At 50.2% G+C, this 16,792-nt stretch overlaps 1 protein-coding gene across 6 annotated transcripts; it reads left to right on the forward strand.

Moving 5' to 3' along the window:
- Positions 1–4,232: 4,232 nt before the first annotated feature.
- BRD2 (bromodomain containing 2) lies at positions 4,233–16,014 on the forward strand. 6 transcript variants are annotated; one of them, XM_061146400.1, is made up of 13 exons: positions 4,233–4,628; positions 7,179–8,499; positions 10,150–10,453; positions 11,051–11,188; positions 11,662–11,800; positions 11,883–12,097; positions 12,188–12,562; positions 13,082–13,210; positions 13,396–13,644; positions 13,774–14,039; positions 14,541–14,845; positions 15,063–15,185; positions 15,299–16,014. In XM_061146400.1, the coding sequence occupies exons 2-13, from the start codon at positions 8,471–8,473 to the stop codon at positions 15,433–15,435; spliced, it is 2,409 nt and encodes an 802-aa protein (XP_061002383.1). In that variant the 5' UTR covers positions 4,233–4,628; positions 7,179–8,470; the 3' UTR covers positions 15,436–16,014. The 6 variants fall into 6 exon arrangements, with proteins under 6 accessions (XP_061002383.1, XP_061002388.1, XP_061002384.1 ...); XM_061146401.1 differs by lacking the exon at positions 4,233–4,628 and adding an exon at positions 6,475–6,613; XM_061146403.1 differs by lacking the exon at positions 4,233–4,628 and adding an exon at positions 6,668–6,766.
- Positions 16,015–16,792: the final 778 nt, after the last annotated feature.

Genomic DNA, 16,792 nt, shown 5'->3' on the forward strand with positions numbered 1-16,792 from the left:
GTCCACATGCCATAAAATTCAGGGGTCCATGAACCTGGATGGAATAAAAAGAGCCACTTTTATTTTTAAGAACATCTAACTAACTGAAACTTAACTTTATCAATGAAGAGAATAAGTCTTTGTAGTATCAGCAGTACCTGTAATGTCATCAAGAGATCACCATCAATCAACATTTTCATAGCACAGTCTCAAAATGGATATCTCTACATTAGTTGTCAGACTTGAAATAAATCATTTAACTTAATGTATTAGCATTCTTCCATCTATGAATTAGCATTCTATTAGCAAGGAAATACATATTACTAGATACATTATTACCCAGTTCTTTTAAATCCTTTGAAAACTGCATATTTTACTTATGCACTTACAAATATTATCATCAGACATGGTCCAAAGGCTCCACCAAATTGCCCAAGTCCATAGTACAGACAAGCTTAAAAAACTCCTGATTAGTCATACATTCAATAAACGTGAGGTCCTCACTGGAGCCCTCTCTTGTTCTGGGTTGCTCATATTACATTGTTCTGCTTTTCTTTCTTATTTGATACTCTTCTACTGGTTCCACTTCCTATTCTTGCTGCCTGTGTGAGGCTGTAACCCAGATCTGGATGCTTAACCTACAACTAAATTGTCCCATACTTCCTCCCTTACAAATCTCACCTACCTGCATGACAGATTCAAATGATACCTCAAAGGTGACTCCCATATCTACCTCTACCAATCTTTTTCTCCTCAAACCTCAACCTTAAACTTTAAAATAACTGCTTCGCCTAAACAACCAGAATAACATACCATTTAGTGGCAGACTTCCTGGGTTCAAATCCCAATTCCAGAGACTTACTAAACATGTAATCATGTTTATTTAACATCTCTTGCTTTAGTTGCTTCATTTGAAAAATGGGAGTGATAACAACAGAATCTACTTTAGAGGGTTATAAGGATTAGAAGAGTTCATACACATAAAGCACTTTTAATAGGGTCTCAGACCCTATTAGCAAGTGTTAGCTACCACCAGCCTCATCGCCTTCCAACACCTGACATTTTTATTTGGTGTTTATTAACAGGTACCGTGATAGCCACCACAGATATGAAGACAGAATTCCTATCCAATGATATAATTCCGATCAAGCTGTTGCTCAATAACTTTCAGTGGTTCCCTATCAGGTCCAAACTTAACAGCACTGGAATTCATCATGTTGCCTCAAACAAATGTACCTTCCAGTCTCCTATGGCTCTGCTTCTTGTAACTTATTCTATCTGGCCAGACTGAACTGCAATGCTCTGTGAAAATGACCTGCTCTGTTCTGTCTTTTCTCACACAATCCCAGTGTCTCAAATGTTTATCTGATAACAATAATCTTGTCTCATTACAATTACTTCTCCCATAGTACGCATGGAGCCCCCAACCACAAACATTACAATCTTACCTAAGTCACATACTTACTTAAACATCAACTTGCTTCAACATTTGCATACTCTGTGAGCACCTCTTATTGGCCAGATCCTGAGCCAGAAGCTGGAAGTTTGCTGCTGTTGTTGTTTTAAAGACTATAGCATGGACCTGTTCTCAGGATCAAAATCTAGTAAGGGAGGGAAATGTGGCTCACATAAATGCCATTCACTGTGAAAGGTGCAATTATGAGAAAGACACCAAAGGATGAGCAGTCATCTCAATTTGGAAGGCAAGGGTAGGCTTTTTGGATAATGGTATTTGGGCTTACATGGACTGAGCAAAAGCCTATTTCATGTAGTGAGAGCAGTATGTGTGAAATATAGTGAAAACAAAATGGCATGTTGGGGAACAGTTCAGTATGGCTGGAGTACAGGGCCCATGAACAAGTGGCTAGACATGACGCTGGAGAGGTAGGCAGACCTTTCTGGCCAGCACAGGAATTTGAACTTTATCACATAGGCAATGAGGAATTAATACAGGGCTTAACAGTAGCATATGGCTCCGGTTGTATTTTGGAAAGCTCATTCCTGGCAGTGTTGTGGCAGAGGCAGAGAGGAAAATCTAGAGCAGCAGTGTCCCAGAGAACTTTCTCCAGTGATGGAAATGCTCTGTAATTTGTGCTGTCCAATACAACAGCTGCTAGCCACACAGGGCTAATGAGAACTTAAAATGTGGCTAGGGCACCTGAGGAATTAAATTTAAAACAGTATTTAGTGTTAAACAGCCACATACGGCTAGTGGCTACCATAAAGAACAGTGCAGCTTTAGAGACAAGCAAATCAGTTAGGAAGCTGTTGATAGAGCTCAGGTGACTAGGGCAGACGGTGAGTCAATAGCTGTATCAGGGGCACAACGATAAGTCAAGGGGATACAAAACTGTGAGAAAAATAAATCAAGAACAGCTCCCAGATTCTAGGTTTTTTGGCTGAATTACTGCTATCAGCCAGGATAATACATTAATAGAAGGAGCAGGTCTAGGCTGCATATAGGTTGCACCGTTTTGAAAGTGTGGTAGTGTCTGAGGGCTACCTAAGTGGTAAAATTGATTACTGAGTTTTGCTCAGGAGTTTACTGAACTAAAGATACAGATTTGAGAGGCTCTGAGCCACTGAGTGAGATTACTTAGAAAATATGAACACAATTAGAAGCAAACGGAGGCAAAATCCGGGCAAACATCAACACAGGCTAAAGAAGAGTCCACGAAGGCCACCAGAGCAACAGTAGGACAAGCAGGAAAAGAAACAAGTGAGAAGTAGTCACAGAAATCAAGGGTGGAGAGAAATTCAGGAAGGAAGCCCGATCAAATGTCAAATACTTCAGTGAGGTCACATAAGGTGAGAGCTGAAAAGTGCTTCCTGATTTTGCCAGTTAGAAGGTCCTTGGTGACATTTGCCAAGACAGTGTCAGTAGTGGAAGAAATGGGGTAAAGAACAGGAAATGAGGCAGAGAGAGGAAAATTAACACAATTTCAGGTCTTGACTGGAAAAGGGAGCTGACCAGTAAGTACATTAAGAGAGTCCACAAGGGGATATGATATTGATTAAGGTTATTTTCTTTCTTTCCTTATTTTTAGGTGGGGAAAACCCCTAGAAGGAAGGGAGCAGTTTAAAACGCCAATTGGTTGAAAATGGAAAGCTTGAAAAGAATAGAAAAAGTAATAATAAAGAAACAACAACAAAAAAGAAAATGGAAAGCTTGAGTAACAGATGGGGTTGACAGGTCGAAAGGAAAATACGTGTCTTTAATCCGAAGAGAGGACTTTTAGTACTGATAAAATAGTAAAGAGACACACACACGGCCGTTTACAGGTGGGAAACGGAAAACCAAAGAGTTCTCCGGTAAGTTGGCCTTTCTGCTCCGGTCTGTGGGAGGGGAGTGAGGGTAATGAACTACAGACTGAACCACCATCTGAGGGTCATGGGTGGGATTACTGCCCAGGAACAAAGCTTTACGAGCCAACCATCCCTTGTTACCAAATTCGGAAGCCCCTGTGCCTCCTGCACAGCGAGGCTCATCAATTTGGAAGAGAGCAAGGTTCATTACAAATTCATACCTGGGTGGCTCAAGCCCTAAGAATCCCAAAGTTGCTCAAAGCAAAAGGAAGAGATCAGAAAGCTATTAAGTTTTGCAGCATGCAGAATCCAAACACCCCCCTCTCCCCGCCGCCCCGCAGCACTCAATGAAGTAAGGAAGTCTAGGTAGACTCAAGCGAATAGAGAGGTTACGGGCCTAAGACAAAGAGGCCGAACACAATGCCCACGTCAACCGCCCACACCTCCGCTCCCCGCCGCAGGCACCAAGAGGGTGGTGACAACACTCCCGCTGTGGAACCACACTACACCGCGGAGGGACCCCACCCTGCAAACCCTCACAACTCCAGGTCCAGGCCCCATCCTCCTCTACTGACAACAGCTCAGCAGCGCGGGCTCCCGCTGGACTCCGCGCCCGGGCGTCCCAAGCCACCCCTCACACCTGCGGAAAAGGGACCGAGCTGGGCCACCTAAGGACGCCCAGCGAGGCCGCCTGCAGTGGGGGAGGGGCTGCTGAGGCGGGAGGGCGCGCGCCGCGCCCGCTTCCGCGCCACCCACTGCGCGCGCTCCGAGCCCAGCCGCAGGGGCCACGGCGCCCGCCCTCACGCCTGCGCACTGCCGCTCTCCCGGCGGCCTCCCACTCTCCTTTCCCCTCCCCCAAGCCGGTCGCACCCTTGCGCCTGCGCTGTGTACGTTCCCGGGCTGCGGCAGCCATGCTGAACCCGTACGGCGCGACTAGTGGGGGGGATAGGGTCGACGACAGCGGGATAGGCAGCCGAGGATGTGGAGAAGCAGCGACGTTAGGGTGTTCTGGGTCTGTAGAGAAAGGCCTGGGCCATGCGGCCCCCTTGGCCCCTTGCGCGACCCCCGAGAACCTTCGGAAAAACCGGCCCCCGGGGCGGTGGGTAGCGGGGGGGTGGCGGGCACGTGACCCGGATCAACCAATCTGGGGAACGCTGACGTGGCCGCGCGGTCCCGATGCTCTCCCCACCCCCAGCTCGGCCGGGAAGGGAGGGGCTGGGGGCTACGCCCCCTCCCCCAACGCAACCTCAGTTTCCGGGGGGGGTGACACCCCGGATTACATCCTCCCCCCGCACCAAGCCAAGGGGAACAGTGGAGCCCCCCTGGAAGGTTCCGGGATCCAGGTGAGAAGGGGCCCTTGCCGGGCGGGCATATTATCAGTCATTTAAATGCCTAACCAATGGTGGGGAGTCCGAGAGGGAGATTCTTGGGGTGCAGAGAAGAACCCTGAGGTGGGAGCACTTGTCCTTCAAACAATTTACAGCCAATGGGAGCAGGGAGGGGGCGAGCAGACGAGGGCCCCTCTAGTGGGGGAGGGGAATGGCCAACCTCTGTCTTCTTACCAATTGGAGGGCAAAGGGGCGTGGGGGCGGTGTGTCCCCCCCATTCCATTCGTCCCTTGGGGGTACAGGACCCTGGAGCCAGGTGAGAAGGGATCCTTTTGGCGGCCGGAGGGTGGGGTGATCTAGTGGGCTGAGGAGTGGGAGTGGTGACTGTAGTTCCTACTCCTAGAGGGGGATGCTGAGAGTTGGCAACCCAGGCTGTGAACTGAGATTGTTCCAGGCCCCCACTCCCTTTCTCCCCAGAGGCTGTAGAAGGAGCATTTCTGTGCTGCTTTTGTGTCAGCGGTAGGAACCTGGCAGTCCACATGGCATGGTGGAGGTTACGCTTCGAGTGGCTTATCGAATTTGTGTGCATTCACGTGGACCTGGCCTGCGGAGCACTCTGAATAAACCTTGTTTCCTCCGGCGGGGTCTTAGCTGAGCATGTGTCTATCTCAGGCTGGGGAGAGTTTGCAGGCTAGAAGCTCGGGGTCTTCTTTGGATCAGGAACCAGGCCCAACGGGGGTCTCGGGAGAGGTTGAAAATTGTGGCTTGAGACACAGGAGAGTCTGTCTCGGGACCTGGAATGATTTCACAGCTCCCCAAGTTTCAGTTTTCTCCTGGGTGGTGTCTTTTGCCGCCTTCATCCCCTCCCCCATTCCTGAACAGTCTCTCCTTGTGTATTGCGGGGGAGGGAGCGGAAAGAAGGGAAGAGTTACTTTTCCAAATTACTGAGTACCAGTAGCCTCCCGTGTGACTCATTTGGGGGAAGGGACGATTGGGAGGCAGAAGAGAACAGTGATTTTCCGGAATGCAGGGAAATAAGCCAGAATGTCTGGCTGCCCTTCTACTTTCTAATAAGGCCCTGTGGTCTCTCGACCTCCTAACTTTTTCTTCCCTGACCGGCCCTCAGATAGGCCTGTGTGCAGACTTGCAAGGCCCCTCGCGGAAGAATGGCAGATTGGGGAGGCTGGGCCGGGAGGGGGAGGGGAGAAGGCCTCTGCGAAAGTTGCTGTGTCATTGCTCTCCTTGCTGCAGCCACCCGGGCGGGCCCGCTGGTACTTTTGAGGCCGAGGCCTGATCGGAGGGGGGGAGGAGAGGAGAGACTGCCGCCCCTGTGCGTGCTTCCCCCCACTCCCGCAGGGTTTGCCCGAGTCTGGTGGTCGAGAAGACGAAAGGTTGACGGCCATTTTAGATGCAGTAACCAAGGTTAAGGCTCCAGGGCTGCTACGAAGGAAAGAGGGTAACAGTTCGAGGACTTACGCCCTCTCGAAGCCCTGCGGAGGGGGGGAGGGGGCTCTTATATTCGTTGATTTACATGATTAATTTCCTTATTTAGATACGCATAGGTTTTTCTTACTTGGTAGCCAGAAAAGGGGACAAGGAGGAGGGGAGAGGGCCCCCAACTAAAGGCTGGACGGGGAAAATTCTTTCCCTCTCCGGTGGCTTGAGCGATCCTAACCTCGCGCTGCGGCTGTATTCACACGCAGTCTGTAACCTTATTCGGGTTACTGGGTGGTGGGAAAGACTGAGTGGGCTGGGGGGAGGGGGCGAAATTGAGCTCCCAAAATGGCTCCTGCCCCTCCTCGGAGGCGGACGGCCCGGGGGGAGGGGGGAGGGGAGAGGAGGGGGAGGGCTAGTCTGAGCCGCAGCCGCCGCCTCCTCCGCTCGCCCTCCTCCCTGGCGCTGACCGATAGACCAGCCGCTCCGTGGGGAGGACTCCGGACCCTCGTGGGGGGGGATGGGGGAGCCCTTCCGCCCCCCCGACGCCAGGACCCTCAGAGGGGGTGCGGCCCGCCTTCGGAGTGGGGGGAAGGGCGGGGAGCGTGGGGAGAGGTCTGAGCTCGCCAGGAGGGGGAGGGTGCGCACCCTGATTCGCCCCTCGAAGGCCTTGTTTTTTCCGCTCTGAGCCAGACACCGGAGAGAAGTTTGGGGAGGAGGTGGGTTTCATTTTGCAGGGTATACGGGTGTTTTTGTTGGAGACTTTGCTCCCACTAAAGGGTTGCCGAGTTTTTGTCGACCAGGTAGATGTTTGTATTGGTAACTGAAGGTATCAGAGGGAGGGGATTGAAGAGGTGCTTGGCGTGCAAGTATTTAGAACGTGGTCTCTGTTTAGTTGCCTTGAAGAGAAGCCTTTGAGTTCACAGAGGGTAGATTCTGAGGAGCGTTTTTTATTTCGATTGCTTGGCCTAGGGAAGGAAGGGGAGGATTTAAAGGCTCTGGTAATTGTGCACTTTTGATTGCGAAGCACAGGAACGTTAACTTCCTTCCTCGCTGTGTTTGGGAGCCTTCAGCCGTTTATCAGAGTGGCAGGCCGCGGCTTCTAAAATGGCGTCTTCTTCCTCATTTCAGGTTCTTCACTGCGGCGGCCGCCTCAATCCCGAGAATCACCACCGCCGGCGTCCTGTGGCCACACCCCGGCGGGCCGAGCCTGGCTACGCCCACGCGGCCCCCTCCAGTCCTGCGGCCTGGCCAATGGAGGAGCTACGAATGGCACGACCTGCCCAAGCTTGGCAGTCGCCAGCCGCACTGGGCTTGGACGGCTGGAAAGACTTTGTTGGAAGGGGAGGCAGGGAGAGGGTGCTGCACCCCTGCCAACCTCCCTCTTTCCCTGGATTTGCCGAACCACAGCGCAACCAATTGGCTCAGAGATGTGGCGGGTTGCCGCTTCCCTGGGGGTCTATGCGGCACTCTTCTGCCTGGTGACTGACGCTTTGGAAATGAGGTTTATGACGTCATCGCTTCCGCCGACCAATAGGAAACGCTCCCGCGGAGAGGTGTTCCTCCCCCTTCGACTCTGCTTCTTCACGCGCGTGAGCGAGCGCGCGCGCGCGGAGGGGGTGGGGGAAATCGCGAGCACGGTGGCGCGCATGAGCGGCGAAGCTCCTCCCCCTTGCCTATATATAAAGGGCTGGCGCGGGGCTCAGAGGCGCCATTTCGCGCTGGAGTGGAGCAGTCTCTAGAACGAGCTGGAGGATTCTGCGTATCTACACAGAGCCTTCGAGTCGTCTGGGGCCGCCATTACAATCCACGTCCATCCGCTTGGAAATGGCCTTCGTCTCGGTCTATGACCGGCCCCGGCGGACAGTACAGACCCCATAGAAGCCCCTGAAGCTCCCCTTTTTCGGGCCCCGCCCAGTTCTCGGAGTCTGTCCACCCCCTCTACTCCGCCCTCAAGAGGATTTCAAAGATGGAGGCGGCGGCTCCCTAAACCACTTTTCGTGTTCATCCGCCTCCATCCGAGATCGAAACGGGACCTCGTCCGCCCCGGACGGTCCCGGCAGGAAGAGGGGATCCTTGCAGACCAACGGCAGGCAATATTGGCGACGGTGTCTGGGATCGGGGGCCGTCCTGGGGTTGAAGAGCCCGTCCCCTTTCGCTCGCCCGCCTCAGCTGAGGCCGCCGCCATTTTCTCGCTGTCCGCCTCCTGCGGAGCGCGCCAAGCTGCTGGGAGTTCTCCGAAGAACAGCAGAGGAGATTGCTTTCGTGCCAGCCCGGCGGGGTGGGTTGTCGCCTGGAGGGCCGAGGGCAACGGCCCCCGCCCTCCCCCCACTTCCCGGGTTATGCTGGACCGGGAGGTAAGGGGAACCGAGGCCACCCGGACTTTACGCGGCTGAGGGCAGCGCCGGTTCCCTGTGGTCAAGATGCTGCAAAACGTGACTCCCCACAACAAGTACGTCCCTGCGAGCCGCGTGTGGGAAGGGGGCGTTGGGGGGCTGCGGCGCGCGGGGGTGAGGTGTTGGGTTCGGAGGGAGTGCGGAACCGACTCGGGCGCGTTGTTGTTGCGTGGCGCAACTGTTGGTTGTCGAGGCTCGCGGAGAAGAGGGGTGAGCGGCGGTTTGGGGACCGTGCTGGCGGCCCCAGATCCTACGAATGGAGGGAGCACAGGTAGTCAGTTTACACATTACTTTTCCGCTGTGGTCAGATCTTGACTGGGTTGGGCATAGCGAGGTGGCGGCGGAATATGTAGTGGGGGAGGACTTTGATTGGGCAGCAGGTCCTGGGGGTCTGGTGTCTAAGCGACCGTTTGTCAAGCCTTCTGGGGCGGGGGTACGTGGCCACATCTTGTGCTTTACAGGGTTGCCATGGTGATAGAGCTTCGGAGACTGGAAACGGGGATTCCCTGAGTAGGGTACAAGGACCATTCTTACTCTGGGTACCTAATGTCGGGGATAGGTCTTTTAAGTTCTTGATTTTCGGTGAGTGGTTTGATTTTGTGTTGAGAGGTGTGTGTTTTGATGCAGACGATTGGATTTTTTTCTCGCGCGCGCTTGTGTGTGTGTGTGTGTATGTGTGTGTGAGGTACCATTGAGAGTTTCCTTCAGGGTAGAACTAGGTGGAGCTAAGCACTCTTTAGTCCAGCTTTGGGGATGTAAACAATAAGATCTCGGTCTAATGTCTGTAGTGTTAGGCCTTGGGTAACACCTGGTCTTGAGGAGCCCCAGAGAGAATGTAAACTTGATGCACTGTTGGCCTTTGATCTCTAGAGGTGATGCTAACAGTGGAACCTGTTAATGGCATCGCAGTTTTTGGCAGGTTGGGTAGGGGGAGGTCTGTATCACTTTTATGAGGAAATTTGCTGACCTTGATTGTTTGGACAGCTCTATTTTTTGAGTCCCTTAGAGGGAGGAGACGCAAATTGCGAATAGTTAATTCCTGGAGGCTGGTAACTTGAGGTATTCCAGACTGAAGTCTGACAAATACTCCCTTGTCTGATCCTTTTTTTTTTTTTTTTTTTTTTGAGTTGGTATGGTTTTCCGTTAGATTGCTGGCCCGTTGTTTGGAGTTAACTATTTGGAGCTTTGTGGAGGCTGCTGATCCCTTCTGCACAGGTGGATTCTTAGGTGTCTGCCTCATCAGCAGCGATTTATGAAAATTTCATATTTTGTTTCTTTTTATCGTTCCCCTCAGGCTCAACCACCATGGCAACCACCAAGCCCCTAGTGAGGAGGAAGCTTGGGGCTTGAGTTTCTTGGCTCCACCCATTTTGCTTAAGTTCTGTCCCCGAGAGGTGATTCTTAAATGGCTGGGCCCTATGAGAAGCTACTTGGGCTTCTTTTTCACTTTAAAACAGGTGAAGAAGCCTATCAGATTTTGAGAATTCAGAAGATAGGTCTTCTGTGGGCATAAAAAAAAGATAGGTACGAAACAAAAGCTCCGCAGACTGTTTGGATACGAGATTCGTTTTCATAATCTTTACCACTGTTTTCGCACGATTCCAAGCCTAGATGTGCTGAGGGTACATAGTGCAAATCTGTGAATTGTGGAATTCTACTAAATTCCACCAGATTACCACATCTGATTTTGTTTCCTATCTTCACAGGCTCCCTGGGGAGGGGAATGCAGGGTTACTGGGCCTGGGCCCAGAAGCAGCAGCGCCTGGGAAAAGGATTCGAAAGCCCTCTCTATTGTATGAGGGATTCGAGAGCCCCACAATGGCTTCAGTGCCGGCTTTGCAACTAACCCCTGCCAACCCACCGCCTCCTGAGGTGTCCAATCCCAAAAAGCCAGGACGGGTTACCAACCAGTTGCAATATCTGCACAAGGTGGTGATGAAGGCTCTATGGAAACATCAGTTTGCATGGCCCTTCCGGCAACCTGTGGATGCCGTCAAACTGGGTCTGCCGGTAAGTAGAGAGGTTGGAGTGGGGAGGTATGGAAATAGAGTGCGTGTGCGTGGAGGTGGGCTGCCGAGTGTAGGTGCTGCGGCCCCTAGGGAGCTCCCATTTCTTCCCGGTAGGGCAGATAGCCACCAGATTTCTAGATTTTTGGTCCTTTGTGATTGATCCAACCGCTTGCTATCTAGGATCTCATTGTGTCCTTCCTTAACTTTTGTGCCCTGGCTCCATTTTACAGATTCCCACCCCAGGTTGGGAGAGGACCACGGTGGCCAAAATTCTTAGCTTCTTCCTTTCCCTCATGCAGCCCATGGATAGCCAGCCCCAGAGGTAATGTCACAGGATGGGAAACTTCCAGAGTGGGTGGGAGATGGGTGGTTAGAGCAAGGCAATAGGGGTCTCCTTACAGGTGATCCGAGTCCTGTTCAATTTTTTATCCCTATCCCATAGTTTTAATTGGGGCCGCAGTTGAGGAGACTATGTATGTACTCCTCTGACAGACTTGGGGGGCGGTGTGTGTGTGTGTGTGTGTGTGTTGGGGTTGGTAGTTTGCCTAAGAACAGGCATTTTTCTTTCTGTGGTCTGACCTACCACTTCTTTCTTTAGGATTATCACAAAATTATAAAGCAGCCTATGGATATGGGTACTATTAAGAGGAGACTTGAAAACAACTACTATTGGGCTGCCTCAGAGTGTATGCAGGATTTCAACACCATGTTCACCAACTGCTATATCTACAACAAGGTGAGTTTTTGTGTGGTGTTGGGGAGAGAAAGTGCATTTCTTAGCACTACTTTATCATTGTAAAGTTTAAATCTTAATGAAGATGTTCTCAGTAGTTTGGTATCTAGAAAATCTGTTTGCAAAGGTACCACTGAAAACAGGAATGTGGTTTCAGAGATCCAGGGTTAAGAGATATTTAAGTACAACACTTCTGATGTTCTTGTGAATAGTGGCCTTATTTCTCAGAAATCTCCAGAGACCTGAGAGGAAGAGGGAACTGATCAACTCTGAATCTCTCACTTCTTTTCTTTGTTGCATTTTGAGGGGCAAAGTTGGGAGAGATAAAGGGTAATTAGTGGCCCAATATAGGTAATTTTTAGTACTTTGATGAAGTTGTGTAAGGGAGTGGTGCTGATGTCTGGGGCTAGGTATTTCCAGAGAAAATGGTTTTACCTCCTTCTCCCTAATATTTGAACTTTTTGTGTTTCCTGTAGCCCACTGATGATATTGTCCTGATGGCACAAACGCTGGAAAAGATCTTTCTGCAGAAAGTGGCATCAATGCCACAAGAAGAACAAGAACTTGTGGTTACTATCCCTAAGAATAGCCACAAGAAAGGGGCCAAATTGGCAGGTAGGAAGAGAAGGAGTTTTGCCAATAGAGACCGAAAGATGGGAATGACAATCAAACTAAACTCTTTTTTTTCCCCCTCCAGCGCTCCAGGGTAGTATCACCAGTGCCCATCAGGTGCCAGCTGTCTCTTCTGTGTCTCACACTGCCCTGTATACGCCACCACCTGAAATACCTACCACTGTCCTCAACATTCCCCACCCGTCGGTCATCTCTTCTCCCCTTCTCAAGTCCTTGCACTCCGCTGGACCCCCACTCCTTGCTGTCTCTGCAACTCCCCCTGCACAGCCCCTTGCCAAGGTATATATCTGTGGATATCTTTGGGGTAATGAGGGAAAGGTCTTAAATGGGGTGGATCCAGAGTAAAAGGCACCTGTCTTTTCTCCGCAGAAAAAAGGGGTAAAGCGGAAAGCAGATACTACCACCCCTACACCTACAGCTATCCTGGCTCCTGGGTCCCCAGCTAGTCCTCCAGGGGGTCTGGAGCCTAAGGCAGCACGGCTCCCCCCTGTGCGTAGAGAAAGTGGCCGTCCTATCAAGCCCCCACGCAAAGACTTGCCTGACTCTCAGCAACAACACCAGAGTTCCAAGAAAGGAAAGCTGTCGGAACAGTTAAAACATTGCAATGGCATTTTGAAGGAGTTACTGTCTAAGAAGCATGCTGCCTATGCCTGGCCTTTCTATAAACCAGTGGACGCTTCTGCTCTTGGCCTGCATGACTACCATGACATCATTAAGCACCCCATGGACCTCAGCACTGTCAAGGTACCCACTGCATGGGGCAGATGGGATACTCAGGCAGTGATTGGAACCTAAGGACCAATAAAACAGTCACTTCTTATGGGCATGCAGCTATCTTGGCAGTTTACTTTTTCAAAATAGTGAGGTAGAAGGTCACGTACTCTAATGAGTCCACAGTTTCTGGAATTGGAAATACTGTGGTGGGTTTTATGTTCAGAGCATCTCTGCTTCTCCTTAGGTCCTATCTGTTGGAAGTTTTGGGCTAGGGTTAGAGGGGAATAAAGGGGTAGTCCAATAGTTGGAGGCCACACACACTCCCTTTCACTTAGAAATTCTGATTTTTTTTCCCCCTAGACATAGATATTTCTTCAGCCCACCCAAATTCCTTTGACTTCAAACTTGAGCCCCAGGGTATAGATCCAGTCACACATATCCCACCCCCCACTGTGCTGTCTAGAGGGCTGTTCTTGGCAGTGTCTGGGCCTGGCAGGGAAAGGTGAGTCTCCCTGCCTGTGCAGCTTCTGATGCTGCCTCCTTCTGCAGCGGAAGATGGAGAATCGAGATTACCGGGACGCACAGGAGTTTGCTGCTGATGTGCGGCTTATGTTCTCCAACTGCTATAAGTACAATCCTCCAGACCATGATGTTGTGGCCATGGCGCGAAAGTTACAGGTGAGTGTCAAGGCCAAAGTTTGAAGAATAAGTGGATCTGAGGAAAGGAATTTTGCCATGTGTGCTGCATAGCCTGAACGTGAGGCTCTCCCCATCTGTACACTTGTACATTGGAGCTACCACATGGCTAGGTGTGATCAGGGCATATCTACTAGCCTGGTTTTGAGTCTGCTGTCCCTTTCTAGGATGTATTTGAGTTCCGTTATGCCAAAATGCCAGATGAACCACTGGAACCAGGGCCTTTACCAGTCTCTACTGCCTTGCCTCCTGGTTTGGCCAAGTCATCTTCAGAGTCCTCCAGCGATGAAAGTAGCAGTGAGAGTTCTTCTGAAGAAGAAGAGGAGGAAGATGAGGATGAAGAGGAGGAAGAAGAGAGTGAGAGTTCTGACTCTGAGGAAGAAAGGGCCCATCGCTTGGCTGAACTACAGGAGCAGGTATTCTATCACTGTTGAGTTTACTGGATGAGGTTCATGCTGTCTTGGCTTAATTTTTTTTTTTTTTTTTTTAGTTTTTATTGCTTAACCTATGTATTTTTTCAATTTAATTTCTCTTTTTCTCTCAAGCTTAGAGCAGTACATGAACAACTCGCTGCCTTGTCCCAAGGCCCAATATCCAAGCCCAAGCGAAAGAGAGAAAAAAAAGAGAAAAAGAAGAAACGGAAGGCAGAGAAGCACCGGGGCCGAGCCGGGGTTGATGAGGATGACAAAGGGCCTCGGGCACCCCGCCCATCACAGCCCAAGAAGTCCAAGAAAGCGGGTGGCGGTGGGAGTGGCGGCACTGCTACACTAGGTCCTCCTGGCTTTGGACCTTCTGGAGGAGGTGGCCCCAAGTGAGTTCTAACAGGGAAGGAAGCAGAGATTTCTCCCATTGCTTGCAAAAGTTTTCTCTAAATGGGGCCAGTGATTTTTTTCTTCTTAAGTGTCCAGATGATGAAATAGACCTTGAAGAACATAGGGTCTTTAGAAGCTGCTTAACTCTTGACAGTGTAATCTGCCTACCCCTTCTCTAAGCCAGAGTCTCTACTTTTTTGTAAATTTTTTTTCTGTAGTCAGGGATGGGTTAGTCCTTTAGGTACCTAAAAAAAAAAAATAGACCTGTGCTGACATACTTGTATTTATTTTTCAAAGCCCAACCAAGATTAATATAAAACACTTGCTGTGTAAATAAGCTCTGCTCCCCTGATATGCAAGTGTCTTGTAGCCCATCTCTGACTCACTCATTTGCCTTAATGGAAACAGTTCTTCAGGTGTAAAATCCAGATCACTGGATTGAACAGTGAGAATGTGTTGAGGTAATGTGTTCCCCCAACTGATACCTTTTTTTTGCTCAGACTCCCCAAAAAGGCCGCAAAGACAGCCCCACCTGCCCTGCCTGCTGGCTACGACTCAGAGGAGGAGGAAGAAAGCAGGCCCATGAGTTATGATGAGAAGCGGCAGTTGAGCCTGGACATCAACAAGCTGCCTGGGGAGAAACTGGGTCGTGTCGTGCACATAATCCAAGCCAGGGAGCCCTCTTTACGTGACTCAAACCCAGAAGAAATTGAGATTGATTTTGAAACACTCAAGCCGTCCACACTTAGAGAGCTTGAACGTTACGTCCTTTCCTGCCTGCGAAAGAAACCTCGGAAGCCGTATAGTGAGTATGAAATGAGATCCCCAAGTTAACTTAGCAAATCCTTGTGCGGTTCTGAGGACAATTTAGAGAAGGATGGCAGGGAGGTATGCTTGATGTTCCTGGGATGATGGGTTGCATTAATGGTTGCTTAAGTTCAAGAAAGGCATTTGGCAACAGCAGGGGACAGGGAAACCAGAGTGCTCCTGGCTATGTTAGTCCTGGTTTGTTTCTTTTCTAGCTATTAAAAAACCTGTGGGAAAGACAAAGGAGGAACTGGCTTTGGAGAAGAAGCGGGAGCTAGAAAAGCGGTTACAAGATGTTAGTGGGCAGCTCAATTCTACCAAAAAGCCCCCCAAGAAAGGTGAGTGTCCCATAAGCCACTGTGAATTCATTCTATCCTGCCCTCTTGGCTCTTGGTTTTTCAAAAGTGGAATGTAGACTTACACATCTTTAAACTTCACCTGTGTTCTTTAGCGAGTGAGAAAACAGAGACATCCTCAGCACAGCAGGTAGCAGTATCCCGCCTCAGCGCTTCCAGCTCCAGCTCGGATTCCAGCTCCTCCTCTTCATCTTCCTCCTCTTCAGACACCAGTGATTCAGACTCAGGCTAAAGGGCCAGGCCAGATGGGGCAGGAGGCTCCGCAGGACCGGACCCCTAGACCGCCCTGCCCCGCCCGCTCCCTCCCTGTGCTGACACTCCTCATCTCACCCCTCCCCCCTCTGTGAGAGAGCTGGCTCTGCAGGGGGGAGGGACGGAAAAAACGGACAAAGGAGGACTGAGCTCCCAGCCCCATGGAGAATGCCTTCTTAGGCATAGAGCCCCCATTCAGAATGGCTGGGGCAGGCAGGGGTATCGGGTGGGAATGGGCAGAGGCCCTAATATGGGCTTACCTGAGGCCACAGCTGCCCTGTTCACTTAGAAGGGCCCTGTTTTGAGATTGTTTGTTCTAATTTATTTTAAGCTAGGTAAAGCTGAAGAGGGGTTGGGGCCATGGTCCCTCAGCTTCCATGGGGAGGGAGGAAGGGGGAGCTCTTTTTTTACGTTGACTTTTTTTTTTCTACTCAGTTTTCCCTTTTCCTTCTGCTCCATTTGGGGCCCCTGGGGGTTTCAGTCATCTCCCCAATTGGTCCCCTGGATTGTCTTTTCTTTGTCTGTTGATTCTAACTTGTAAATAAAGAAATATTATTCATGTTCTGAGTTCATTACCTTAATAACATTTGTTTTTGTAGTTGATTCAAAACGAATACATTTTGAGAATTTTGAGGAATGTATATCAGGGTGGGGGGCAGTTGGGAAGAAGGATCATCCTGTTTTAAATAAATCAGTCGGCTGTTGCTGTGATAAAAGTGCATCTGCTCTTTGTAAAGTGAATCCTCCAAAATAACAAGGTTCACAGTCTGCTCTCATTTACATGTAGCCAACACTTGGCTCCTTCGGCCAAGTTTCAAACTCAGGACTTTGAACAGGCTCAGGTTTTTCTCCAGTTCTGGATGTGTGGATTGTCTCCTGTACACTTAAGTAGATGTGAAAGGGATGAGAGTAGCCAGTAGTGGGTTCTCTCTCGCATTGGGCATCTGCCTGAAGGGGCAGGTGTGCCTGTTTTCACAAGTTGCTGCTTTGGCTTCAAATGCATGTTGGCAGAGCTTTGCAAAGTTGCCTAATAGAAATGCCAATTCACAGGATTCCAGCAGTCCACCAAACGGAAATCACAGAAACTCATTTGCACAAGTCTCTCTCTTTCTCTTGCTTAGGACAGAAGGGCTCTGTGGTTATGAATGAAACATTTGGGTTCCAGAATTTGGGGCCTTACACCATACAAAAGCAAGAGCTTTCAGTGCAACGGGCATGGTAGAAACTTTACTTTTTAAATGAAGGCTGGCTTATTCTATATGTTGCCAGAAACATGTAGAAATGATTGTGGTGATTTTGGAAATAGCAAAAGGTTGGGTTCTAGCAGAATCTCAACT

This window comes from Dama dama, chromosome 7 (genome assembly GCF_033118175.1).
Source record: "Dama dama isolate Ldn47 chromosome 7, ASM3311817v1, whole genome shotgun sequence".
Taxonomy (NCBI): Eukaryota; Metazoa; Chordata; class Mammalia; order Artiodactyla; family Cervidae; genus Dama; species Dama dama.

Bases quoted from the DNA above. Each gene is read 5' to 3' on its own strand.
- BRD2 (XM_061146400.1), top strand. From the start codon at position 8,471: ATGCTGCAAAACGTGACTCCCCACAACAA. The intron at 12,563-13,081 runs GTACCCACTGCA...CTCCTTCTGCAG, and splicing joins TGGACCTCAGCACTGTCAAG to CGGAAGATGGAGAATCGAGA. The intron at 13,645-13,773 runs GTATTCTATCAC...TTTTCTCTCAAG, and splicing joins TGGCTGAACTACAGGAGCAG to CTTAGAGCAGTACATGAACA.